Genomic DNA, 27,688 nt, shown 5'->3' on the forward strand with positions numbered 1-27,688 from the left:
ATTCTCATTACTTCTGGTGCAGAAGAAAACTGGGGAGACCGATATTGGACCTCAGACAACTAAACAAATATATCAGAAAACAACGTTTCAAGATGGTAACCTTGACATCAATAATTCCATCCTTAGATCAGAACGACTGATTTGCTGCTCTCGACCTACAGGATGCATATTTTCACGTTACGATTCATCCTGCGCACATAGATTTCACTTCACTGTTGGCGAAGACCACTTCCAATACCACGTCCTACCATTCGGACTCTCTGCTGCCCCCAGGGTGTTTACGAAAACACACTCAGTAGTGGCCACTCACCTTCGGCGCAAGGGGGTTGTTATATTCCCTTATCTGGACAACTGCCCCATAAAGGGTCGATCTGAGTGGACGTATCCACAATGCTCGACATCAACAGACAAACTTTTCATTCACTAAGCCTACTCGTCAATGAGGACAAACTGATGTTACGGCCTACCCAAGAGTTGGAATTTATCAGGGTGCGACTCAAATCCATCACAGCAAGAGCATTCCTGCCCATCAACGGATTTCATTCAATCCAAGTATTGATAGATACCTTTCGCACCAAATGCACGGTACAGGTGCTCACAGCTCTCAAGCTTATGGGTCATATGTCAGCTACAACATTTGTAGTCCCCCATGCCAGACTACGCTTCTGAACCCTACAACATTGGCTAGTCACAGTTCACACCTTCACAGCTCGAGACGTACACAGAGTAGTGGGGGTTCCAGCCAAGGTCCTCGCTTCCCTAGAATGGTGGACCATAGACAAACATCTGTTATCTGGGGTTCCCTTCCACCAACCACTTCCCTGATATCAGATCATTATGGATGCTTCCCTTATGGGGTGGGGTGCACACATGGGCGGAGTCTCCATACAAGGCCATTGGTCGCCCCACGAGACATTGCTTCACAGAAACCTTCTAGAGCTCAGGGCAGTTGCCAATGCTTGCAAGCACTTCCACAACCAGATCTGCAACTGCACAGTAAAGATCCTTACAGACAATGTAGCGATGATGTATTACATAAATCGTCAGGGAGGCGCACGCTCATGATCCCTATGTGCAGAGGCAGTCCGACTTTGGAACCGGTACATTGCCAACGGCACCACTCTTGTAGCATCATACTTACCTGGCATCAAGAATACAACAGCGGACTCTCTCAGCAGGAATTTCGTGCCAGATCACGAGTGGGAGCTTCACCACAAAGTCCTCCATTCTCTTTTCCACCGATGGAGGACACCACTCATTGATCTCTTTGCCAACTACAACAACAGGAAATGTCACCGTTATTGTTCCAGACTCGGGACTCGGTCGCCACTCTCTAGGAGACGCATTTCTCATCAGCTGGAAGGATCCCCTGCTGTATACCTTCCTCTGACCCCCCCCCCCCCATACCACTCATCCTAAGGGTCCTTCAGAAGATCAAGCTGGACAAGGCCACAGTAATATTGCGGTAATATCGGTAGCTCTGGCAGGGGCAAGACAACACTGGTTCCCACTTCTCCTGCAACTGGCCCGGTATCCTCCATACCAGTTACCACGGCTCCCAGATCTAATTACTCAAGACCATTGTTGCCTTCTACACCCACAGCTTCACATGGTGCACCTGACAGCATGGTACCTAGCTGGCTAAATGCGTCCAAAACCTTATGTTCTGTTCACGTCAAAAATGTGTTGATTACACAGTAGAAGACAGACTACAAGGACTATCTATCTCGCAAAGTGGAGAAGATTCAACTCCCAACACCGCATCAACCCTCAGACTGCTCCTCTCCACACTATACTGGACTACATACTAGAGCTGAAACAAACAGGATTAGCCTTAGCATCTCGTGGCGATGGCAGCTTTTTGGCAACCAATTGAGGGATTTTCTATATTCGCTCATCCCCTCACAAAGAGGTTTCTCAGAGGACTATTTGAACCCCCACCCCTTCGGGTACTTCCCCCACTATGGAGTTTGGACTTAGTCCTACGAACTCTCACGGCCCCACCGTTTGAGCTGCTAGCCACAATACTTCTCCAGGTTTTAACAAGGGAAATTAGTATTTCTTCTCGTCATTGCTTCAGCCCGTAAAGCTAGCGAGATATCGGCGCTGATGGTGGTACCCCCATGCACCGTTTTCCAGAAGGACTGTGTCATCCTTAGACTCCACCCAGCCTTCATTCCCAAGGTCTGTTCCTTATTCCATGTTAATGAGCCTATTATATTGCCCTCCTACTACCCCAAGCCACACACTTCCCCCCCAGGAAGTGACTCTTCACACTCTAGATGTTCGCATTGCTCTAGCATTCTATATAGACCGCACTAAACCTTTTAGGAAGACCGACCGACTCCTCCTTTCCCTGGCAGAGTGGTCAAGGGGGGAGCCTCTTTCCTCCTGAAGAATAGCGAATATCATTGTCTCCTGCATAACTCAGTGCTATGCCATATGCAAAATACCACTTCCAGAACGCCCTAGAGCCTGCTCCACTAGGGCCATGTCAGCTTCTACTGCCTTTCTCAGAGGTGTTCCCCTTGCAGATATTTGTAGGGCAGCCACTTGGGCCTCCTATCATACCTTTGTTAGGCACTACGCCATCCGGTGTAGCTGGTTGCCCGATAATTCTGTAGCAGTTGCAGTTCTTTCATCTGCCAATAGATAAGGGGCTCCGAATCCCACCTTCCTACATACAGGGGGATGCTGCTTTGCAGACACCTACAGTGGAGCACCCACGGGGACATCGCTCGAAGGAGAAAGTGAAGTTACTTTGGTGCAGTAACTGTCATTCTTTGAGAGATGTGTCCCCCTATGAGTGCTCCACTACCCGCCCACCTCCCCGCTTTGGAGTCTGTGTCCTTCTATTTTCCAGATCCTGAGGCGGGTTTGAGAAACTGGCTAGAACTAGATCAAGCGACGTGAAAAAGTGCAAACGCCATGAGATGTCCTCCACGCATGCGCAGTCCGGCCATCTGCTGCAAAAATCTCCATACCGCAGCGCCGGGGCAAGCCCAGCGCCGACAGTGGAGCACCCACACGGACACACATCTTGAAGAACGACAGTTACTGCACCAAGGTGAGTAACTTTGCTTTATTGGTAATTTTTTCTTTCAAAATTATCTTGAAAACTTAAGTACTTTTTTGTCAGCTTTTCACATGCACAAAAGTTTGTTTTGACATGAGTACAAAAATCTTGCACTGGCATGCCTTGCCTACCCCTTTACAACACCACATCCACCGCAGATAAGTTGCTAAGGGACACTTGATTAAAATAACACAGTTGTTGCTTTTGATACTGGGGATGCTACTTTGCCAAGAATGGTCAGCCTCATTCCCCAGACTACATTTGCTAACGTCACTTATTTGTGAATGTCTCTCTTGCTCCTGGGCAGCATGGTTTGCTTCTGAGGAGGTAAGTGGCGTTATTATCCAGCAGTGTTGTTTCCTGCAAGAGCTAGGGATCAGTGACAGAGGCCCCTTCCAACTCCCGGGAATCACCAGCCATAATGCTTTGTTGTTTGTGTGGAACTTGGGGCTGCGGGGGAGAGTTTTTAATTCTTAGATGGCTCTTGAACTAGAGCTGTAAGGGTGGGTTCAAGCCCTGCACGTGTTCTGCGAAGTCCGAATTCATCTCTGTCAGGGTTTAAAGCTTCTTTGACTCTGTGCCACAATAATTGTTTCTTCCATTTAATACAAAAGGCAGCTGCCTCTTCTTCTTCTGAGCCCGGGTCTGGCTTTCGCAAACCCTGTGTGAAGGAAGCAAAATAATTGCACACGTTACTATACTTGGATAGCCAAGGGGATTTAAAATCACCATGTTGCCCCTCTGCCATGTATATTGGCCAAACTGGACAGTCTCTATGACAAAGGACTAATGGACACAAATCAGATTTGAAATGGTAACACACAGAAACCTGTTGGGGAACATTTTAACTTGCCCAGACACTCACTAATGGAGCTCAAGGTGACTGTAGAGCAATTTCAAAAACCAGCTGGAGAGAGAAGCTGCAGAACTTGCCCTTATTTGCATATTTGACACCTTTAATCAAGGTTTGAACAAAGACATGAACTGGATGGGTTGCTACTTTCAACACCCTAATGACATGGAAAGCTAAGCACTGGGCACTTACAGCCCTCTCTCTTAGTCTCATTTAGCATGGACACTCTAATTGGCAAGATTGTATTTTCTTCTCTTTCCTGATCCCCTCTTTTTCTGCTATTTATTTATATCTCCTGATCCCTTGCTCCGTTCATCTGAAGCAGTGGGCTGTGCCCACAAAAGCTCATGATACCATCTACATTTTTTGTTAGTCTCTAAGGTGCTGCAGGACCTTTATTTATTTTGCTTCTTCCTGCATTTGGAGAAACAGGACAATGTACTTCCTGGTCAATACACAATATTGCATCAAAGAACATATACCAGTTTCCATCACAGATTTCTGCTGTCAGCTGGAACATCACCAGGGCCAAAATTTTGATTAACCACTTAAGTTGAAAAGGTGTGTGATGGGAAAATGGAAGACAATTCAGGGAGGAGCTGCAAAAATGGATTTATAGTCTGGAAAAAAGCACCTTACACCAAGAGACTAAAGGAACACAATCTATTTAACAAAGAGAGAATTTATAAGTACCTAAATGGGGTTGATTTCTGACAGTAAAGGCCCCCTTAATCTTGTAGGACAAGGACTGGAAACTGAAATTAGCAAATACATACTGGAAACGATGCGTTTTTTAAGAGTGCTGATGATAACTGGTGTCATTGAAACATTTTCCCTGGGGATGTGGTGGATTTTCCATATCCTGGAGTCCGATATAAAGACTGGATCTCCCTAGAAGATGCACTGTTGCTAAACGAGAAGTTACAAATTTCTTGTGTCATACAGGAGCTTAGGTTAGCTATTCACAATGATCCCTTCTGACTTTAGTATTTACGGGTATGTCTACACTACAGCACTAATTCGAACTAACTTAATTCGAATTAGTTAATTTGAAATAAGCTAATTCAAATTAGTGCATCTAGACCTAAAAACTAATTGGAATTAGCGTTTTGCTAATTTGAAATAGCATGTCCACATTGAGTGGACCCTGAACCGAAGTTAAGGCTGGCCAGAACCAGTGCCGGCAGGGCATCAGGTTAGGACTTAGTGTGTGGAGCTGCTGCCTCAGGCTAGCTGAGGGCTGTGCTTAAAGGGACCTGACCCTCAGCCCGGACAGACAGACAAGCAAGCGGGGAACCCGGGGAACTAACTCGATGAGGGACAGCAAAGCAGTCCTGTCTTGGAGTGCCCTGAGTGCCCTCACTCGGCACATCACAGCACTCGGCCATCAGCCCGGCTGCACTTGCCACAGGCTGCCATCCGGGGGAGGTCAGTCGGGGGGCTGTCAGAATCCAGGAGGCCCTGCAGGAGAGCTTCCACCCCGAGGAGCCCGCAGAGCCACCCAGTCCTCCCCATCGGGGGCTCGTGCCCCATCCCTCCCTCACCTCCTCCCACTTACCGCTTCCTAGCCCCCCTTCCAGATGTAAAAAATAAAGGACACATGTTCAAAAATAGAAACTCTCTTTATTTAACAAAATGGGGGGCGGGGATTAACCTCTGGGGAGACTGGGAAAAGGAGGTGGGAGAGGGAAAGAGAGAGGGTGGAAGAGGGGAGGAGGGAGCTGGAAGGGGGAAGCCAGGGGAAGAAGGAGGAGGGGAAGCATAAAACTATGGTACGCCATATCTTCAGTACTGTGTACAGATGTGGTCTCCTCACCTCAAAAAAGATATTTTGGCCTTGGAAAGGGTTCAGAAAAGGGCAACTAAAATGATTAGGGGTCTGGAACAGGTCCTATATGAAGAGAGGCTAAAGAGACTGGGACTTTTCAGCTTAGAAAAGAGGAGACTGAGGGGGGATATGATAGAGGTCTATAAAATCATGAGTGGTGTGGAGAGGGTAAATAAAGAAAAGTTCTTCATTAGTTCCCATAATATAAGGACTAGAGGACACCAAATGAAATTAATGGGTAGCAGGCTTAAAATTAATAAAAGAAAGTTCTTCACACCGTGCATCGTCAACCTGTGGAACTCCTTGCCACAGGAGGCTGTGAAGGGTAGAACTAGAACAGAGTTTAAAGAAAAGTTAGATAAATTCATGGAGGTTGGGTCCATGGAGTGCTATTAGCCAGGGGGTAGGAATGGTGTCCCTGGCCTCTGTTTGTGGAAGGCTGGAGATGGATGGCAGGAGACAAATCGCTTGATCATTGTCTTCGGTCCATCCCCTCTGGGGCACCTGGTGTTGGCCGCTGTTGGCAGACAGGCTACTGGGCTAGATGGACCTTTGGTCTGACCCAGTACAGCCGTTCTTATGTTCTAAGCTCAGGGTCGGGGGAGGTCTCACTGGACCAACTTGATTTTCATGCAAACCTGCTCCTGGGTTTGCATGTGGCCTTTGGTAGCCAGGCTGGAAGCTATCCTGCCCTAGACGGCCACTTTCCTGTGCCTAGTGCGGAGATTGTGGACGTTGGAGGCCTCCCCCCAAACCTTGATGAGGTCCACGATCTCCGCACTAGACCAGGCGGGTGCCCGCCTCTTGTGGCCCCGGGCAGGCTCCTGTGAGCCGCCAGCCTGGTCCTGGGAAGAGTCAGAGGGCTGGGTGGCAGCGGGTGGCTGGCTCATGGTGTGCCAGGTGCAAGGTCTGCTGGCTGGGTGCTGGCAGGCTTGCAACTGGCACGAACACTGTAGCCAGACTGTGCCCCTTTAAGGACTCCGGGGCTGGGGGGAGGGAGGGACAGAAGAGTTTCCCTGGTTTGGCCCAGAGTGGCCACCAGGTCAACCATTGAAGGGCTAGCCTCCCACTAGTTCGAATTAAGTGGCTGAACAGCCCTTAATTCGAACTACTTAATTCGAACTAAGCGTTTCTCTTCGTAGAATGAGATTTACCTAGTTCGAATTAAGCGCTCCACTAGTTCGATTTAAATCTGAACTAGCGGTTTGTATGTGTAGCCCCTATTAAAGTTAATTTGAACTAATGGCTGTTAGTTCAAATTAATTTTGTAGTGTAGACATACCGTACGATCTGTAATTTTTGAAAAGTTGTATCAGCAGAGCCTGGTTGAATGAATGCCCGTTTTCTGAGCGCTCTCTTTTAAAGGTTGCACTATTAAATCATTTATGATATTTAGTTATTTCTTGCTGTCCTCATTAGGAAACCTTTGGGAGTTTTAATGGAAACTTAGCTGAGCCAAGACCAACCCTAAGAGACACTTCACCTGTTTCTAAAGCCCCCACCTGAGACTCTTATCTCCATAGCAGGATGTTTCTTTTGGCCGCCTGCCTTTCTGTCCAAAACCAAAGCTGAAAGCACTGTGGTGAACTCATGAGGTTTTGCCTGTAGATGTGACCAGTACTCACTGGGCAGTCTTCAACTCAGAGGGCACATTGGAAATTGTGACAGTGAAGGTCTGTTATTTGGAGGACCATTCAATACAGTGAATACAGGGCAGGAGCAAAGGCTGCAGCTCCAGGAAGCAGCTGCCTCCATTAGGAAACTGAGCCACAAAAGTGCAAGAGACTGAAATCGCTGGTTTGCAGAACACAACGAATCCAGGCTAAGGAACATTTACGGTAGAGAGAACCCCAGCCTGCCAGGGAATGTTAGTGCTAAAGTGATGCCTAGTCACCTTTGAGAGGCAAACACAGATTCCAGGTGGGATTTTCATAGGCTCTTCAGGAAGTGAGTTAAGTGCCCAACTCCCAGTGAGATTTGGGTGCCTAATGCCCTTAAAATTCTCAGAAGGTGACAGCCTGAACCCAGAAGTGCTGGGGTAGAAACATGTAGATATTTGAACTTGCCTTCTGAAAGAATCTTGAGCTATCCCAGTGCACACTTACTTTGACACACGCGGCCTCTGCTGCCTTCAGGGACTGTAGGACCACTTGAAACAGATTCCGTGCGTTGTTCACCAGTAGTTCAGCAGAGCACTTACTTCCTGACGTTGCTGCTTTTACCCTTCACATATTTAAAAATGGAAAGAGAAAGCATTACACAATGTGCTTAGCGACTAGATACTCCATTCTAGAGCCACGGCTAGCTGAGGACTTACTGAACCTAGGAAGATCATACAACAAACTGTTCCAGATGGAGGGAAAGTGCTCCACTACGTCTGACCCTTGCTCAGGGAACAGTTTTGACTGCAAGAGAGATTTTTCAGCTTTTAAAAAAATGTTGTAGGCAGAGCAAAAGAATAAAGAGAAGAGCCGTAGTAGCCAGAATGGAGAAGTACCAAACCTAGTGTTGAAATCACACCTAAGTGCCCAATGTATCTGGTCTAGCACTGGTCCTTCCGGACAAATATTGCTGCTCTTGGGACTTAGCCGGGTGCTCAGAGTATGGAGATGGGAGAGACGTAAGCACTGATTATGGCAAGAAGAAAGTGGGGAGTCCCCCCTGAGCACAGTTTGATGATCCCAGAAAGCTATCCAGAGATACTCAGTCCCCCAGCATGGCACTGATTGGTCAGGAGGCCAAAGGACATAGGCGCGCCACTCAGACTGGGTTTAGGGACGTCAATGGAAAATTCACTGCAAAGAGCCAGAGAATCTCCCGGCAAACGCAGCATGGCTGGAACCCAGAAAGACTAATGCCTGTTAGTACCAGTAACATTAGCTCCAGAGAAAGCTCTTCAAACATGAGCTCAACGCTTATTCTAGGCTCAGCACTGGCTGCTGCCAGGGGATTGGGCTCTCAGACAGAGCTTACCAGTGCGCTATTTTAGAAGGGGAATGATAAGGGAGCGGAAATTTCCATTCTACACAGCAGTGAGTAACATTGCTTGGGGGGTTAAAATGTGCGGTACATGAGATGCTTCTCATTGTTAGCTGTAGAAGTCATTTCTGAAGACACACCCGCTCCGGCCTCATGCACATGCGCTGGTTTTAAAGGAGCACTATTGCAGTCAGGGAACCCACCATGCCACGTGCTGTAAGGTGGTAGTCTGTGAGGAATCCATGTCAATAGAATTGCGTAACTATTTTTTAAAAATATCCGTAGTTTAGAAACAAAGGATACAGAGAATAGTGATAGAGATGCAGCCGTGTTAGTCTGGTGTAGCTGAAACAAAAGACAGAACTATGTAGCACTTTAAAGACTAACAAGATGGTTTATTAGGTGATGAGCTTTCGTGCGCCAGACCCACTTCCTCAGATCAATATGTAGAAGAAAATCGGCACAACCATATATACCAAAGTGATACAATCAAAAAAAATAAACACATGTGAAATTGACAAATCAAATTTTAGAACAGAGTGGGGGTGAGGGGGAAAGGTAAGTTTCTGTGAGGTAATGACATAGGGGTGATAATAGGGGAAGTTTCTGTGAGGCCCCACAGTACGCTAATATCTTTATGGTTGACTTAAAACAACATTTCCTCAGATCCCGTCCCCTTTTACCCCTTCTCTACTTACGCTACATCGATGACATCTTTATGATCTGGACCCATGGCCAAGAAACACTGGATACATTCCACAGAGACTTTAACAACCTACACCCCACCATCAATCTCAGCCTGGACCATTCTACACGAGAGATCCAGTTCCTGGACACCACAGTACAAATCACCAATGGCAAATTAGACACCACTCTACAGAAAACCCACTGACTCCTACAGTTACCTATATGCCTCCAGCTCCCATCCAGGACATACCATACGATCCATCGTCTATAGCCAAGCCCTTCAATACAATCGTATCTGCTCTAATCCCACTGACAGAGACCAGAAACTTCAGGATCTCTACCAAGCATTTATAAACCTCAATTACCCACCCGGAGAAATAAAAAAACAAATTGAAAGAGCCAGACGAATACCCAGAAACCATCTACTTCAAGACAGACCCAAGAAAGCCAACAATAGAACACCACTTGTCATCGCCTATAGCCCCCAACTTAAACCCGTCCAACGCATTATCAATAAACTACAACCTATACTGGAACAGGATATTACACTCCGAGAAGCTCTGGGAGACAGACCCATAGTGTCCTATAGACAACCACCTAACCTCAGGATGATTCTTACCAACAGCCACAGGACATATCACACTAATACCAACCCTGGAACTTTCCCTTGCAACAAACCCCGGTGCCAGCTTTGTCCACGTATTTACTCTGCTGACACCATTATTGGACCTAACCATGCCAGTTACAAGATCAAGAACACATATTCCTGTTCATCCAGAAATATAATTTATGCTATCATGTGCCTAAAGTGTCCATCTGCTATGTACATTGGACAAACGTCTCAGACACTTCACCAAAGAATCAATGCACACAAAACAGACATAAGACTCTCTCACAGAGAGAAAGCTGTTGCCTGCCATTTTAGCCAGATTGATCATTCCCTTAACGACCTTAAAACATGCATATTGCTTCAAAGAGACTTTAACTCCAGACTTCAACTAGAAGCTTCAGAATGGTCATTCATGCTTAAATTTGACACTTTATGTATGGGTTTAAACAAAGACTTTAATTATCTCACCCATTACAAAGATAGCTTCCCCAATTATCACCCCAAATGTCATTACCTCACAGAAACTTCCCCTATTATCACTCCTATGTCATTACCTCACAGAAACTTACCTTTCCCCCTCACCCCCACTCTGTTCTAAAATTTGATTTGTCAATTTCACATGCGTTCATTTTTTTGATTGTATCACTTTGGTATATATGGTTGTGCCGATTTTCTTCCACATATTGATCTGAGGAAGTGGGTCTGGCCCATGAAAGCTCACCACCTAATAAACCATCTTGTTAGTCTTTAAAGGATACATAGGATAGCTATAGGACTTTGGTTAAAATGCTTTCACCCTGCTGACTCAGCAACAGCCGCCAGTAGCAGAGATCACACTAACCTAGGACATGGGAACAAAAACCAAGGGATATATTGTTTTTTAAGCTTGTCAGAGGGTAAAAAAGAGGAAAACTCTTCACAGCAGAGAAATCTTCAGCCATGTGACGCAACTACTGACAAGAAAGATCGTCAGCAGCGTCCTTTGCAATCCCTTCTTAAGATGGAGTGAATACACACATAGCTTTGAGAGAATAGCCTTGGAACCTGCGTCTTACCTGGAAATAATGCTGAGCTGGTTGCTGATGGTTTGGATTTGCTCGGTGACACACAGCAGTTCAGTTGCACATCTTTTGTCTAGGCAGCTCTTTGCAACCATGTGGCCAAACCTGACAAACACTTGCCCCTTGGAGGCCATTTGTCTTGCACAGGCAACGAGCTGGTCTTTGGTCTAAAATTAAATCGAAAGAAGTTGGGAAGGAGGTCGGGGCATTTGCTCTGAAAAGGATGTAAAATCTCCTTGCAGGCAGAATCTGGTTAGCAATACTGTCGCCTCATTGACTCTAGAGCATGTTCACACAACAGAGCCAACCTCACAGCCTGCATGGGGACACTCCTGGCCCAGCTGTGTTAATTTGTTGATGTCACATGCATGTATCAGCTCCCACCAGACCACGGCTGGACTCTCATAACAAACACTCACAAACTTCCCGGTGCTCCCTGTGCCCGGCATGGGATGAGGATATTGAAGGACAAACATAATAAAGACACCAAGTGTGGGTGGTGCAGAGGCTGATGGGAAAACAGGGCAGTTTTAAAGCATTTTCAACGTTGGAATTGCAGCTGCTGCAGCAGCAGGTCATGGCTCATTCCGCCACTTCTAGCCTGCTCTGTGGAAGCCACCCGGGGAGCTGTTCGATACGCCAAGCTCTGTCAAAGAACGGGAGTTGCAATAGACTCAACCCCTTGCTGCAGCAGCCAGCAGGCCTGTGGGTCATAGTTCCGAGAATCAATAAATAGGTTGAAATAGCAGGGGAAGGGGCAGAGTAACCTCTCTGCCTGCCTCATCTCCACCCTGGGGGAAAGGCTTTTCAGAGCATATCAGGCACACTCCCAGTGACGCTATTACACCTGCTTTAAATGAAACGGGCACTGATTGATTCTTCCTCAGGAGCGCGAGAGCGGACTCTTGGGCACAATCACGCCCCCTTGTGGCCTGTTGAGTCACTGTGCCGCTCTGAGGTTTATGATCGACACAAGCGGGTGCTCAGTGGATTGAGCTGGCTCTAGTTACCCAGCGAAACATTTCCTCCCATCCTATAACAGCACTGGAAATACCGTTATCGGTCCCTTCCTCTTTAGAAACTGCGCCATGTGAGACATCCCTGTGGCCATTTCCTGGGTGGCTTGGGACATTGTATTACTGTCGTCATGGCGAGCGGGTTGGGAGTCCCTTGGAGGGTCACGCAGGAGCTGTGAAGACAATGAAACAGATTCACCTCCAACAAGCACCCTTCTCTTGTGCCATATCTGCATGACTACCGCCCGTGGCAGAGTGGCTCATGGAGAGGGCTCAGCCGTCCCTTGTCAGCAGAAACACTTTTCAATATAGGGAATGGGTGTTTTGAATTTTCACCCCACATGCTCATGGTCTTGTTCCACAGGCTTCTTCCCTGAGCCATTTCCACTCATCAAAACAAACGGAATCATGGCCTAGATCCATCCCACCCAATACGCCAAGCCTCAGTCCTTGCCACTGGCCTGAGCCTGCCTACCCCAGGGGTACCATTACACCCATCGGCCCTTTTAAACTGGGGTGGGGAACCTCAGGCCCACGACTGGATGTGGCCCCCAGCTTGCCTGGATCTGGCCCACCCAGCATTGGGGAACCCGTGCTGGCACTTCAACCCCTCCTGCTGTCCCACTGCAGGGCTGGAGTGCACAAAATTTACAGGCTCTGGTGTGTGCGGGGAACATGGGGAGTGTCTTTCTCCTCAGTTGGAGCCACAGTGAGGGTTTTGGGGTTTGTTTTGCATTTCGCTTGTGTGCTGCCCCCGACTGATTTTTCTGTGGGTGAGTGGCCCCGACCCAAAAAAGGTTCCCCACCCGTTTTAAACAGTCCCCTGACCTGCACCCCAGCTGGCACCTAGTTGTAAGCTAAAACCATTCTAGGTTGTGCTTTTTGAAACATGTGAGTGCCTGCTGCAGTGGAAAGCACTCACGGTCAGAGGCCAGATACGGCCGTGGAACCTGCCACATGCAGCCTGACTATACATCATATTGGCTGCACCTAGTGTGGCTCAGCACCCAGGGGGAAGGAACCCTTCTACACAAGGGGGCAGATGGAGTCATGGGAATCCCACAGCTGTGCCAAGCCAGCAGACCCTCCTTTTGTATCCGCAAGGGCTGAAGTGTGGAAGATTTATGCCCAGGACTTGATGTGCAAATTTGCATGTTTTGCAGAAATGGCAGCAGGCACCCTGCTGACCTGAGCAAGGTTGTAGCTTGGAATGAGCTCCAGGCTGCAGGATTCTCTGGTGTGCTTGTCAGTGAAATTCAGTCAACTCTCAGAGGGGTAGCCGTGTTAGTCTGAATCTGCAAAAGCGGCGAGGAGTCCTGTGGCACCTTATAGACTAACTGAAGTGTAGGAGCATAAGCTTTCGTGGGCAAAGACCCACTTCGTCAGATGCATGCAGTGGGTCTTTGCCCACGAAAGCTTATGCTCCTACACTTCAGTTAGTCTATAAGGTGCCACAGGACTCCTCGTCGCTCAATCAACTCTGGCTCAAACCATGCCCAGCACCCAGCAGCCCTTTGTGAAAGCTAAAGGAGGTCCCGCTCAGTTCTGCACGGCCTTCCTTATGCTCCACTTTCAAACTTCAGCTGTAACTGGGCACCAGAGATGATTTGTTCCAGCACTCTGACGTTCCCCAGCCAAAGTCAGTGGAAGGCTATCCAGTGACCTGAAAGAGCACAGCCTCATCCCATAGTGCAGTGCTGATTATCTCCCTAGGGCTGCTCACATACACTGTGAATCACATGCAGAACTCCCTTGAGCCCCTTTGAAATCCCATGCCCCCCCCCCCCCCATAGTACAAGGAGGAAAACACAAGGGCAGCTTCTTTTCTGGTAAATTCCAGCCCTCTCTCTTCCCCACTTCCCACAAAGAGAAAAGTCTGATCTGTACCACTGAGGTAGCCTCCCAAATTCATCCTGCAAATCCGTATGTTGTCACTCCATGTTGTGTGCTCTGTCTCCAGTCACTAAGCATCTGCTGTGCAATCCAAAATATCTGGCTCTATCAACCGGAGATCATGTTAGACACTAATGACAGGTCAACACTACCACTTAAGTTGACCTAACTTACATTGCTCAGGCTATGTAAAAAACTCCCTGAGCAATGCAAATTACAGCAACTTAAGTAGAGCCCACACCAGTGTATGTCAGTGGGAGAACATCTTCACCAGACACACCACAGTGGCAGAGCTGCACCAATGTAGCACTTCTAGTGTAGACTTATCCTCAGTGCACTGGCCTTGGCACCTTGCAGTGAATGCTGAATTATGTGTTTTGCTAATTGCGGTGATCTCCGTTTCTCAAAAAAGATCTGCAAAATGTTTACATCATGACTAGCCTCTTGGAGCTAGCTGGCTATACTGATCTTTGACTAAGTGCCGATACCTTTTGCATTTGGTTTATTTTAAAGGTACTCGCCCACCAAAAGTGACCAATACAAAATTTGGTTTGCCATCAACACCAGCTTTCAACACAGTTTTAGGTCTGAGTGAAGTGAGGCATACGGCAATCAGCTGGCATTGTGGAGTTCTCCACCTCGGTAATATTGAGCCCTGGTACAGAGTACACTCATTGCCTGTAATTCCACTGCTTGTGGGATATGGAAGCAACACAGTGAGCAGGGGAAAGAAGATCAATCGGTGCAACCACAAATCTTAAGCCCTTCCACAATTGGATTTAAAACCACTTGCAGCAATCTGAAATAATCAAGACGTGGGCTTGTTGGAGAAACAGTGAAATGCACTTGGCACAGTTTAGAGATTATGCTCTAATTCATAAGAATATAGGAACGGCCATACTGGGTCAGACCAGAGGTCCATCTAGCCCAGCATCCTGTCTACGGACAGTGGCCAGCACCAGATGCCCCACAGGGAGGAAACACAACAGGTAATCCTCATGTGATCCCTCCCCTGTCACCCATTTCCAGACAAACGTAGGCTAAGGACACCATTCCTACCTGTCCTGGCTACTAAGTATTGATAGACCTAACCTCTATGAATCTATTTTTTTAAACCCTGTTAAAGTCCTAGTCTTCACCACATCCTCTGGCAAGGAGTTCCATAGGTTGACTCTGCGCTGAGTAAAGAAAAACTTCCTTTTATTTGTTTTAAACCTGCTGCCTATTAATTTCATTTGGTGACCCCTTGTTCTTATATTGTGGGAATAAATAAATAACTTTTCCTTATTCACTTTTTCCACACCAGTCATGGTTTTATAGACCTCTATCATATCCCCCCTTAGTCTCCTCTTTTCTAAGCTAAATCCTCACTGTCTTTTTAATTTCTCTTCATATGGGTCCTGTTCCAAACCCCTCACAATTTATGTTGCCCTTTTCTGAACCTTTTCCAAGGCCAAAATATCTTTTTTGAGATGAAGCGACCACATCTGTACACAGTATTCAAGATATGGGCGTCCCATGGTTTTATATAGAGGCAGTAAGATACTCTGTCTTATTCTCTATCCCTTTTTAATGACGCCTAACATTCTATTTGCTTTTTTGACTGCTGCTGCACACTGAGTGGATGTTTTCAGAGAACTATCCACAGTGACTCCAAGATCTTTATCTTGAGTAGCTGTAGCCAAATTAGTCCCTGTCATATTGTATTAATTCAATAACTGACTTCAGTAAATAGACTAAGATCTACTGTACCATGATTTCAGATGCATCCCTGGCAGCTGAGCCTGCCAATTCCCTCGCGGTAGGCTGGGGGTCTGCCAAATTGGCTTCACCTGTGCGATTCCGGTGTTTGGTTCTGGGTACTTTGGTGGGGGGCAGCTCTGCTGAGCCGTGACATTGGTTTGCAGCGGCATGTGACTTGCTGTTTTGTAAACACTGCTTAACGAGCTCCGGGACAGCTTTATCAATGCCTTGCACTGACTGGAGCTGTGTCACCACATAGTGAGCCTCAGCAGACCACTCCCATATGATGCAGTCTCGCTTGGCCAGCTCCTTGTCCTGCTGGCTTCCAAGCCACTCCCCATCTCTCCCTAGAGCCGCAGCCGTCAGGAGGAGAAGGTGGTCGGTCAGGGCGAGCAGGCGTTCCCGCATTTTTAAATGAGCTGTGTTCACCAAAGCGTCTTCGATGACAGTTTTGACCAGCTGGACGTTTGCTATTATCTGATCTGCCTGTTTAACCATCCCACCGTCATCACCCTGGGTAAGCACAGGAGGCCGGGCCAATCTGAGGATGTTTTGGATGACCCTCACGTACTCCTGATTGGCGCTGATGAGGAGGCGCCGGAGTGATTTTGCTCTCATTGCAAGCTCTCGCTGGAGCAGCTCAGCACGGATGGACAAGTGTGTACAAGGCACCGGGGAGACGGACAGAATATCCACCACATGTAACAGAGCTTCCGTTAGCACTTTTACCTCCTCCCGGAGCCCTAGGATGTCATGCTGCATGCTGTGTTCAGCACAGGCGAGAGAGGACAGCCGGGCTGCCTCTTGAATTCTTAAAGAGTTCTCGGATACAGCTGCCAGGACTTCCCGCAAGCGCAGCCTGTGCTTCACTGCATTCTTTAATTGACTTAAGGACAAAACATCTCTGCCGATGAGCTGATCCACAGAGCTCAGGAGCACCTGTATGCTGACAGACCAGAGAAGACAGACCCCCTCGAGGCTACACTGGGGGGGGTGGACGTGATCCGAAGACAGCGCCTTTTCAGATAAATCCTTTGCCTTGGTCTGAGCACTTGTGAATTTTGCTTGAACCCGTGCAAACCTTTCCTGAATCTTAGGAACTATCATAAGCTCCTCTTCACAGTCTGTACATGCAACATCACCCGCTAGCTGTACAACTGTTGCTAATGTCTTCATTATCTCATCCAAAGTTTGTTTGCTCTTCAGATGGTCAGATGCATCTATAGTGCAAAATAACTGCTGGACTAGACTGTGCCAAGAGCCTGCCACGGCCACCAGGCACTGGTTAGTTTCATAAATCCTCTCTGATAACATAACAGCTGTTGGAAAAAGTCTGTCTGCTCTGAAAACTGGGTTTGGGCCTATCTCCCTAGCTAAGCTAATAACACGTGGTGTTAATAGAACTATCTTTCCGTATTGGGTCAGCTTTTCCAGCAGTGGCGATTTGACAATTGATAAGGCTTCCTGGGCAGCGTCCACACAACAGTTGGAAAGTTCAAGTAAAGCAAAGCAAGCAGTGTTTACTGCTGTAATGTCACGTTTCTCTATTGCAGTGATGAGTTCATTGATCACAGGGTGTAAATCCACTCTTCCCAGGTATAAGTTACCTGCTCTTGGAAGCGTCTCAAGAGGAGAGGCGGCTGATGAAAGCCCTTTCCTTAAAAATTCTTCTGCTAATTTGGTATTGTCATTAGTGCTTCGTTTTATGACGACATCTGGTGCACTGAGCTCTACGTGGTCCTGGGCTGAAAGGCAACCCATCTCTTTCGGAATGCCAAGCCTCCGAATTTGTTCCCGAAGTGGACTAAGAATATCTGGATGGTTAGCCCCATCCAACCCCTCTCTAATGTTTTGAGTGGAGTCCATCAGATGCTTTACTTTTTTTGAAAATGCGTTTCTGGTTTGTAGACAAGATATGCCTTCTAAACCGTGGCTTGTAGCCGTTCTCACTTCCAGAATGGAGATTTCCAGCTGCTTAACTAAAACTAACAAACCATTCTTGAAAATGGGATCTCTGACTTGATCCACATACCTGTTAGTAACTTGGACCACTCGAGCAGCTTGACTGGTCATATGAGTGGCATGCCATGAGAACCCTCCAGGGTTCTGACTCTCTAATTCTTGTTCACAACACTCTCTGTCATCAGCCATTTCCTGGATAGACAGATCAAGGAATTTGGGCAAGTTGATTGTCTCATCAATACATGCCAACAAGCTTTCTGTTGTCCACGCCCATCTTTGAGAGAAGGTTTGTGCTTGTTGCAAGATGCTCATCTTATTAGGGTCTTTGGTCATTTCCACGAGGAGCAGAGGCACTGTGGCAAGGAGTCCATTTAAACAATCTAAATAATTTTCAGTTTCCTTAATGATTCTGGTGTTGGTGCACCTGGCCAGAACAAAATTTGCCACTTTGAGCATCTGATGAGCATGACTGAAGAAGGCAGTAATAAAAGGCTGCAGTTTTCTTAGAAATCCATCTTCTCCTGAGGGAGAATACTGCACAGTGGGAGGTTCCAGTGCAGCCTCCATTAACTTTTGCAGGGGCTCGTTAATGTCTGTGAAAGTGTCCAGAACCTGAGACACAACAGCAGTGAGCACGGCTTGATCAAGAGTCTCCACCTCAGCTCTCATACTCTGACATTTCTCTTCTAGGATGCACTCTTGCTGGCTTTGAGCTGGTAATACCACCGTTATGCTTCCGTGGTTGGAAATACTTTTCCTGAGCATCAGGAGACGATGGCAGTGCTTTATCAGCTGCCGCTTATTGCTTGGCCTTGATGAGTTAGCTAAAAGCATGCAGTGGAAGACCACAGCTTCCACAAGGAAGTTGAATTCACCTTCAACAAGGTGAGCAGGGTTTGGGTTGGACAGGAGGCCCAGGAGCTGGCTTAGGCGCTGGGAAAAAAGCCCATTTCTCTCCAGTAGTTCTTGACTTCTGGTGGTGTTCCTCAGCAAGGAGATCAGTTCCTTTACGGTGCTATCCATCAAGTTGAAAACATAGGTTTTGGAATCATTCACGTGTTGATCCTGGGGGTGTTTCAAGTGACTGGACTTTGCAGTATGCAACATCGGGACACACTTCCTAAGGATCTGCAGCGTCTGGGCCAAACGCTTCCGAGGAGAAGACTCTTTGAGCACTTGGAGGCGTTGCTCTGTCAGATTGCTCAGCAAGAGCAAGGACTCTGAAAAGCCACGGAAAGCAGCCAGCAGGCCTGGCATGTCTCCTGCAAACTCAAGTGCGGTCAGGCAGTCCCGAAGCCAATGAGCAGCCTGGATAATTCTCCTCACTGAGGCATCATCTTCAAGCAGGAGGATCTAGTTGATAAACCAGAACAAACAGGTCACAGTAAAGGAACCATTGAACATTTCCCTGAGACCCATGTTACTCTTTTTGCAAGGAATGTACCTGTCCTTTTCAGCTTGTTGACTTTGTTTTTAAAATGGCTGTGTGGATTGATAACAGTGGGTGAGTTCTAGCTGAGTTTGAGAATAAAAGTGCTGCTGGTGAGGGATACAGTATTGATAGTGCTGAAAGCCCATGGTACAGAACTCTTGTGCCTTTACAAAGTCTTTGTTCCCCTATGAAGTACACCAGAGAACATCTGAGCAGTGATAAGCACAGCTTCTCCATGCTCCTGGGAGCGAGGGAAGTGTTACTAACCACACTTTACGGATGAGGAAATTGGGGTACAGCGTGTTTAAGTGACTTGTCTATGGTCACGCCAGAGATCTCCCAGAGCCACAACCCCCAAACTCCGTCTCTTCCTTGGCTTTTATATCTCTTTCTAAGAGAGACGGAGCAAAGCTCTTATATTTCAATAGGTTTTGTGGGAAAAAAGTTTCAAAGCAAAGAGATGATTGAAAACTTATGACTTTTAGGAGGGTGACTCTAGACACCCAAGCAACTGGACACCATATTTTGCTCATAGTTCTAGCTGTGGGGGCAAGGAAGTACAGTGTAACTGAGCAGCTAGAGCATTGGAATAAGATCTATCCCTGACCTAGACCTTGGAAGCTTGAGCAAAACACTTCACCTCATTGCCTCAGCCATAGATGGGAGATATGGACACGGCCCCTCCTTGTAGCGTGCACTGAGATTTGCTGGTGAAAAAGGCCATGTAAGAACCGCAACATCCTCCACACACATCCCACCCCGGGAAATGCAGGCTAGGCCGCTAACCCTGGACAGAGCCCCTTGCCTGAGAAGGCGGAGCTGCTGGAAGGGGAGCAGTGTCTTAATAGCACAGAATGACACACCTGCATCGCACTCACCTTTACAGTGTCTACTAAGACTCTCTTTGCTGAATCAATCAGCTCCTCCTGATGGTTCTGAGCGTCTGGCTGAATGCGGAGTTTCTGGGCCACCAATAAGATGCTCTTTCCAGCCACGAGGAGAGTTTCTGAGGCTGGCAGCATCTCCCCAGCCAGCAGCTCATCGTTGGACTCCTCAGCCAGCCTGACGAAAGAACACTGACCTCAGGTAGGCAAGGTCACACGAATGCCATTAAGGAAAGGTATGGATGTGAGCCAGCACTGGCATGAGACTGGGATGCTGGCTCCAAGGAGAGCCACGCAACCTGAACAGGCAAGGATACAACTAGCTGCTCCTATGTGAACTGAACTCCCTGGAGAATAAGCAGGTGTAGGTCAGGGGAGGAGGGGGAAGGGTTGCACTTTCCCTTAATTAAATGCTCTGGTTATTAAACAGCAGCCACACGCAAGACAGCCTCATTAGTCTGGTTGGGGGTAGAATGGAGCCGCTGTCCAATCCCAGTAAGAGGAGAAGCCCCCACACACGTGCCTGTTCCCCATCCCATACTAATTCTTTTACCATGATCTCTACTGGGTGGTCAAACAACCATGAAGGTATCTCTACAGTTAGTAAAGCAGGGGCCAGGAATTACAGCAGGAGTTTAAAATCAGACGTTTTCCAGAAAAGCAATAGACTAAGCCACAATAGGGTTACAGACAAAAATTAAAAACAATACAGACTGTACCTAGAGGATGAGCCACTTTAAATCAAAACTCAGGGAACCAGCATGCCTGGAACAAACGGATACAAGTAGAGAAATGTATCCTGTAGGTGATCCTGCTACTCCACCCCCTGTGATACAGGTACGTGCATGAAGGGAAATTGGTTTTGCCCTCTTTGGAACTCAGTATTACCTTCTTGCAACATAAGCAAGTTCTTCAGTAGCTTTGGCTAATTCTTCAGCAGGTTTTTCTAAATCGGCCAGGCGTTCGCTGTTCACCCCTTCCCACTCCACTGCTATCATTAAATGACAAAGTTGAGCTGCCATGGGTGAGATGACTCGCTCAATGGTTTTGTTGGAGGTGATCGTGCTGATGTCATACAGATAAAACGGTTCCATTGCTGCTTGGCTACAAACGGAAGATACACAATTATTCATCCCCACAACACCATGATATTAACGAACGCCACCGTGCACTGACTTTGCACCGTCAGTCCAAAGAACCTTGGGACTATTCATGAATGTAGCCTACAGCACCTTTGCATTATTCCCAATTTTGCTGCAACCTGTTTCTTTAATCAGAAATGGGGTGTGCAAGAGGCACAGAGGCCAGAGAGTCCATTTAGCCATGGACTGCCTTGGTGGGGGCTAGGATGCAGTGAGCCTCACTCTGGTATGAAAGAGGGAAGACCAGAGGCTAGTCACAGGAGTTTGAGGAGAAACCCAGGAAAGGGGCAGTAAGGGCTAGGGGGGAGGAAAGACCAGAGGTGCTGGAGGAGGATCGCTGGTTTGGAAGCTAATGTAGAGGGCAGTTCTAGGTTCCCCTACGTGCCACTGCAGTCGTGGCCCACTGTGGTGGCCTATCTTGGAATTGCTGGGAGGTGCTTTGGAAGGAGACTGATACCACCCCAGGGTGGGGGGAACTTGATTGTGACCTAATGGGAAGGTTACGCCATGAAGAGGAAAGTGCAGTTGTTCCAGGAGTACAAGAGCAATTGATGGGATGACAGATTGATCAGCCACACCCAGGGGCGTCCGACCATGTGGAGAGGCAATTCCCAGATGGGCCACTAGGTGGTGCCAGAGGGACAAGAGCTCGCCCCCTGTTGCAGATTGAGTCTTGGGTATGTGGCATAATGAAGTATTTGGCGGGTCTGATGCACACCACTGACATAAGTACCCATTTACACAGAGAGGCTACGTCTACACTGGCCCCTTTTCCGGAAGGGGCATGTAAATTTCACTAGTCGTCGTAGGGAAATCCGCGGGGGATTTAAATATCCCCCGCGGCATTTAAATAAAAATGTCCGCCGCTTTTTTCCGGCTTTTAAAAAAGCCTCCGGAAAAGGGCGCTTTTTCCGGAGGATCGGGGCCAGTCTAGACGCTCTTTTCCGGCTTTTTTAAAAGCCGGAAAAAAGCGGCGGACATTTTTATTTAAATGCCGCGGGGGATATTTAAATCCCCCGCGGATTTCCCTACGACGACTAGTGAAATTTACATGCCCCTTCCGGAAAAGGGGCCAGTGTAGACGTAGCCAGAGTGAATTTGGCCCAGCATGTTAACATCACTCCTCATTAGTCAAAAGAACTCAGATGAAACAGGAATCAACTTAATCCACCATTCAAAATTCAAATGTAAGCCTAGCCAACCCTTGGAGGGTTGTACTGTTTCCCCTTGCTTAGCTTCCATTTTCCTGTGCTTCTGCATTTCCTACTGCCAGCCCAGTCTAGAGATGGAAAAGGTCAGATGCTTCCACATCCTCTGATCCTGCAGTCTTACCAGCTTAACCTGACACAGGTGCTCTAAAAAATCTTGTGTGAAACCCTAGCTATGCTCAGGGGGGGTTCCAGCTTATTTCTGCAGTCTCCGGCTTCCTCTCCTCCTAATTTCATCACAAGCCATCCAAACCAAGCTTCTGCATGGAGTCAAGTGCTCCAGTGACTGGCCAGAGTTAGAATTTGCACTGAGAACTTTGCAATTAGCTAAGATAATTGGGGAAAATATTCATCAGCTACCTGCCTTGTGGTTCCAGACCACCTCTCACTGACCCCCAAAAAACTATATTCATGAATTTTGCATATACTGGTTGCATATAGACAGGCATTTGCACAGGTGAATTGGATAGTTAGGTGTTCATTTACCTAATCTGTGTGTACAAAGATTAGTTTTGAATGTGGTTCTAAGTGATCATTTAAAAAAGCTCACTCTTGGAGTCTGTTTCAATAGAAATAAAATAATTGTCTATTTAAATAGAGGTTATTTGACCTTCCCCTTTCCCCAAAAATCTGCAAAAACACCACGTGCTTTAAATAACTGAATAGCAAACTGAAATTCACAGATAGATTAGAAATATAATTCTTAAAATAAACATGTTATGTGGTACAGATTGAACCTCTCTAGTCCGACACACTCTGGTCTGGCAACATCTGTGGTCCGGCAGGATTTGAGTGAGCCAGATGTCCACTTTTCATGGGTGCGGCCAAGTTTCTCACAATCCCATAAAGTTTGTTTTCAGACACCAGCCTGGCTCTTGGTGTTCTGTGCTGTTATTTAACTCTAATTTACCCCTCAGTGTCTTCTCAGAGCCCAATGAGCAGTGGAAGTGTTGGTGATGTTGCTAACCAAAATTGACCTCTCATGGTTTGGTAAATTCTCTGGTTCAGCACCAGACAGGTCCTGAGACAGGTGCCAGACAAGAGATTCAGCCTGTATGGAGAAAGTGCTTGTTGTATTGTGCACCACAGATCATCAACAACAGTGTCTGCACTGAGCCAGATACATTAAACCACATTGTGTGGCAATGAAGCTACCGTGGTAATGGCACTGTTTTTTGATAGTGCTCTCAATAATATGCCATATGCTATACAGTTAAAATGTTTTTAATGCAGCTTAATGCAATTTGCTTATCTCAGGTGATCTTACCATGTGAACACCTTTCCATTGTGAATTATAAAACCAAGAAAGCTATGACAAGGGCAAGAACCACATCAAACACAATACCCACCTGAATGCTCTCTCTCAAAAATTAAAGGTGATGAGACACCTGGGAGACCTTGCTGTTACCATCCAGCCCCACAATTCACTTCTGCACATATGATTGACAGAAAATCTTAAATGTCACTTTACCTTGGGTGAAATGTGCTTCCACCGGTTCTCCAATTGCAGTTTAATTAAGGTAGCAAGCAAAAATTCAATGCACGGTGTATACTTGTTTACAAGTAATGTGAAGCTACCACCGTGGTGTGGTCTCATAGCAACAGGCAGTCAGCTGAGGGAGATGCTGACATCAGAGGCAGTAGTGGGAACTAGCCCACCTACCTATTTTAAGACTGAGCAAGTAGAAGCTCCACAGCCCCCAGCAATGATCACAGATCAATAGCGGGAAAACAGCGACTTGTTCCTATTCAATTCCCCTCTTCTGTGTGCGAGAACCCTGCTTCTAAATGCACAGGGGACAATGTCCTAATTGATAAATGCAACCCAATTCCTATTGTGGCTGGTGTAACTACTCACTGCACTGCTCTGAGACCAGTGGTGCAGGGAGCTCTCATGAGCCCCCACCTGGGGGATGCCAGCCCATGTCAAGGGAGAGGGCCAGGAGCCCTGTGGAGTGATGGCTGCCTGTCTGCAGAGGTGTTCCTTGGCCAGTTAGATGGAAAGGTCCTGAGCTGTGCACAGCCCCACCTTGCAACAACCAGCGGAGGCTGAACTCAGATGAGACCAAGGTTTATTCTTTTCTTTTCCCCTTCTTTTCAGTTGACCCTTGACTACAGGCAGGTGAGAGGCCCACTTCCCTTGGCACTCCCCTGGTAAGTACTCAGCGCATTCACTGAGCAATGCAACATACTGGTGCCTTGAGCAATGCAACATACTGGTTTGACTGTGGCTTTGTACACCTATGTAGTAAGGAAACATTCAAATCTTTCAGCTGCTCAGTATATTTTGAAACCTGCTAACAAATTTTCAGGCTGTTCCTGAGAGAAATCTGTTTAGCTGGTGGTGAGGGTGTGTGCTAACATTAACATCTCTATCACTATTAACTGTTTAGTTCAGGATACAGGCACTGGCCTGGCTAGGGGTATGTTAATTGTTGGGAATCTGTCTGGGGAAAAGGGGGCGGAGAGCACTATCCCTGAGGGTATGTCTACACTACAGCGTTAATTCAAGTTAACTTAATTCAAAATAGTTAATTCAAATTAAGCTAATTCAAAATAATGCATCTATACACAAAAACTTTCGAAATAGCATTTTGCTGTTTTGAAATAGCGCATCCACACTGAATGGACCCTGAACTGAAGTTAAGGCTGTCCGGAACAAGTGCCGGCAGGGCATCAAGTTAGGACTTAGTGTGTGGGGCTGTTGCCTGAGGCTAACTGAACTCCGTGCTTAAAGGGACCCTATCCCAATCCGGACAGACAGTTCTCAGGGTTCCCCGCTTGCTTGTCTACCTTGTTGAGGGACAACAAAGCAGTCCTGTCTTAGAGTGCCCGCACTTGGGACACCACAGCACTCTGCCACATGGAACCAGAGCTGCCCCTGGACACGCTGGTGTGTCTTGTGGGGTCATTGCCATCAGCCCGGCTGCACTTGCTGCAGGCTGCCATCTGGGAGGTCTATCAGGGGGCTGTCAGGATCCAGGAGGCCCTGCAGGACAACATCCATGCCAGGAGCCCTCAGAGCCACCCTTGTCCTCCCCACCGGGGGCTCGTGCCCCATTCCTCCCTCACATCCTTCCACTTACCCCTCCCTAGCCCCCCTTCCTGATGTCAAACAAAAAACATGTACAGTAAACTTCCGATAATCCGGCACCTTTAGGACCCAGGGGGTGCCGGATTATCAAATATGCTGAACTATTGGAGGGGGGCGGGGCTATGAGGAGTCTGGGGTGGAGTGGGGGGAATGTGCCCCTCGGTGCTGTGGGAACCAACCGGGCAGCACCCTAGCTGTTCTGCCCCAGGCATCCCCAAGTCAGATGCTGCTGAAACTGATTAGCAGCTGACTCCAGGAAGCCCAGGGGCTTCCCGGAGTCAGCTGCTGGTCAGTTTCAGCAGCGGCTGAACTGGGGAAGCCAGGGGCAGAGCAGCTCCAATTGTCCAGCACTTCCGGGTTCCAGATGGTGCCGGACCATCAGGAGTGCCGGACCATTGGATGCTGGACCACTGAAGTTTTACTGTATGTTCAAAATTAGAAACTGGGTTTATTGAACAAAACTGGGGGTATGAACCTCTGGTGAGTCTGGGAAAAGGTAGGAGAGGAGAAGAGGGTGGGAGCGGGCGGGAGGGGGGCGGGGAACCTAGGAGGAGGGAGCTGGAAGGGAGAAGCAAGGGGAAGAAGGGGGAGGGGAAGCTCAGGGCTCTGGGTTGGGGGGTGTCGCCGGACCAATTTGATTTCATGCAAACCTGCTCCTGGGTTCGCATGTGGCCTTTGGTAGCCAGGCTGGCAGCTATCCTGCCATAGACGGTTGTATTCCTCCGTCTAGTGTGGAGATCATGGATGTTGGTGCCATCCTCCCCCCCCCCCACCTTAATAAGGTCCATTATCTCCACCCTGGACCAGGAAGGCACCTGCCTTCTCCAACCCGTCAGGCTCCTGGGAGCTAGCAGACTGCTCCTGAGGAGCAGTGGAGTGCTGGCTGCCAGTGGCTTGCTGGCTCATGTTTTGGGGCCACTGGATCAGGAGGCCCAGTGGCCACTGCTGGCTCTGGGCTGGCAGGCTTGGAGCTGGCACAGGCACTGTGGCCAGAGTCTACCCCTTTAATGGCTCCTCCTCTTTCCCCCCCTCCGGGGTTGGGGGAGAGGAGAGTAAATTTTACTGGCTGTGCCCAGAGTGGCCACCAGGGCTCCCTGGGAAGGGCTGGAGGCCCCCTATTTTGAATTCAGTGTGTACACAGCACTTAATTCGAAATAGCTATTTTGAATTTGGCATTACTCCTCGCAGAATGAGGTTTACCAAATTCGAATTAAGTGCTCCGCTATTTTGAATTAATTTTGAAATAGCTGTTTGCACGAATAGACACTATTAAAGTTAATTTGAAGTAACGGCTGTTATTTCAAATTAACTTTGCAGTGTAGACATACCCTGAGAGATTTGATTTGGGAAGAGGAGAAACTGGGGAAGAGGTACTGAGACAAGAGGACCTGATGATTTGGATGCTCCTTTACTGTAGTCTCCAAGTGAATCCTACCAGGTGTATTCTGGGTACCTGCAGTATCCCATGCTCTTCTTTCCCTCGTCCTCTGAAAAAGCACTGCTGGTAGAGTCCAGCACGAGTGTGGAAAACTCACCTATCAGGTATTTGCCCAGACCTTCCCGCTTCTCCCAGTACCTGTTGCTAATAGGAATATCAGCTGAGCCATTAGTCCTTAAGCCGAGCCTGTCGCAGTGCACTCCTAGACCCGCCCCGCAGCGGGGTTTTGTTTGCAGGTGGCGGAGCGGGAGCGCCTGATGCAGCTTTGCGAGAGCTTAGCGGGCGGCTCCGTGCACATCCCTCGCGGCGCCGGTCTCTGCCGCACCAGCTACCAGCCCTGCCTGCGGGGCAGGAGAGCAGACGCGGAACGCCCAGTGGGCGGGGTCCCAGCGCCCCGCCCCCCGCCGCTGCGTGCCCGATGGAGGCGCGTGCCCGAGGAATGCTCCGCGCAGGCGCAGAAACGGAGCAACGGCCCTAGGGCGCGAGCGGCCCCGGGGGGGGGTTAACCCGTCAGGGCCCAGCCCCCCCCGCATCGCGGATCAGTCACGGCTCGGGGCGCGGCCTTAGGCGAGGTGCCTGGGGGGGGGGGCAAGCCCGGCACAGCCCCCCCCCCCCGGCCAGACAGGGCCCGGGACGCCTCGGCCTGTAGCTAGAAGCGGAAGCTCCCGCTCCCCCCGGGGCGCGCGCCGCGCGTCCTCACTTCCGGCCGAGCGGCAGGCGGCCTTCCGGATCCGGGTGGCGCGGCTCGCGGCCGAGCGCGCGCGGGAGAGGGCTGGTCGGGT

General features: G+C 48.3%; 1 protein-coding gene across 7 annotated transcripts; it reads right to left on the reverse strand.

Annotated features, from left to right (window-relative positions):
• Positions 1-3,066: 3,066 nt before the first annotated feature.
• Positions 3,067-27,634, reverse strand: LOC102459754 (uncharacterized). 7 transcript variants are annotated; one of them, XM_025177913.2, is made up of 8 exons: positions 27,045-27,630; positions 20,913-21,128; positions 20,019-20,202; positions 15,756-19,061; positions 12,149-12,283; positions 11,089-11,261; positions 7,863-7,980; positions 3,067-3,737 (listed from the first exon to the last, which is right to left on the reverse strand). In XM_025177913.2, exons 2-8 carry the CDS (start codon positions 21,116-21,118, stop codon positions 3,543-3,545), a joined length of 4,317 nt encoding a protein of 1,438 aa, XP_025033698.2. In that variant the 5' UTR covers positions 21,119-21,128; positions 27,045-27,630; the 3' UTR covers positions 3,067-3,542. The 7 variants fall into 7 exon arrangements, with proteins under 7 accessions (XP_025033698.2, XP_025033697.2, XP_006136015.2 ...); XM_025177912.2 differs by having other exon boundaries at positions 27,004-27,630; XM_006135953.4 differs by having other exon boundaries at positions 26,922-27,630.
• Between the last annotated feature and the right edge of the window lie 54 nt (positions 27,635-27,688).

The sequence above is a fragment of the Pelodiscus sinensis genome, chromosome 3 (genome assembly GCF_049634645.1).
Source record: "Pelodiscus sinensis isolate JC-2024 chromosome 3, ASM4963464v1, whole genome shotgun sequence".
In the NCBI taxonomy this organism is placed as follows: Eukaryota; Metazoa; Chordata; order Testudines; family Trionychidae; genus Pelodiscus; species Pelodiscus sinensis.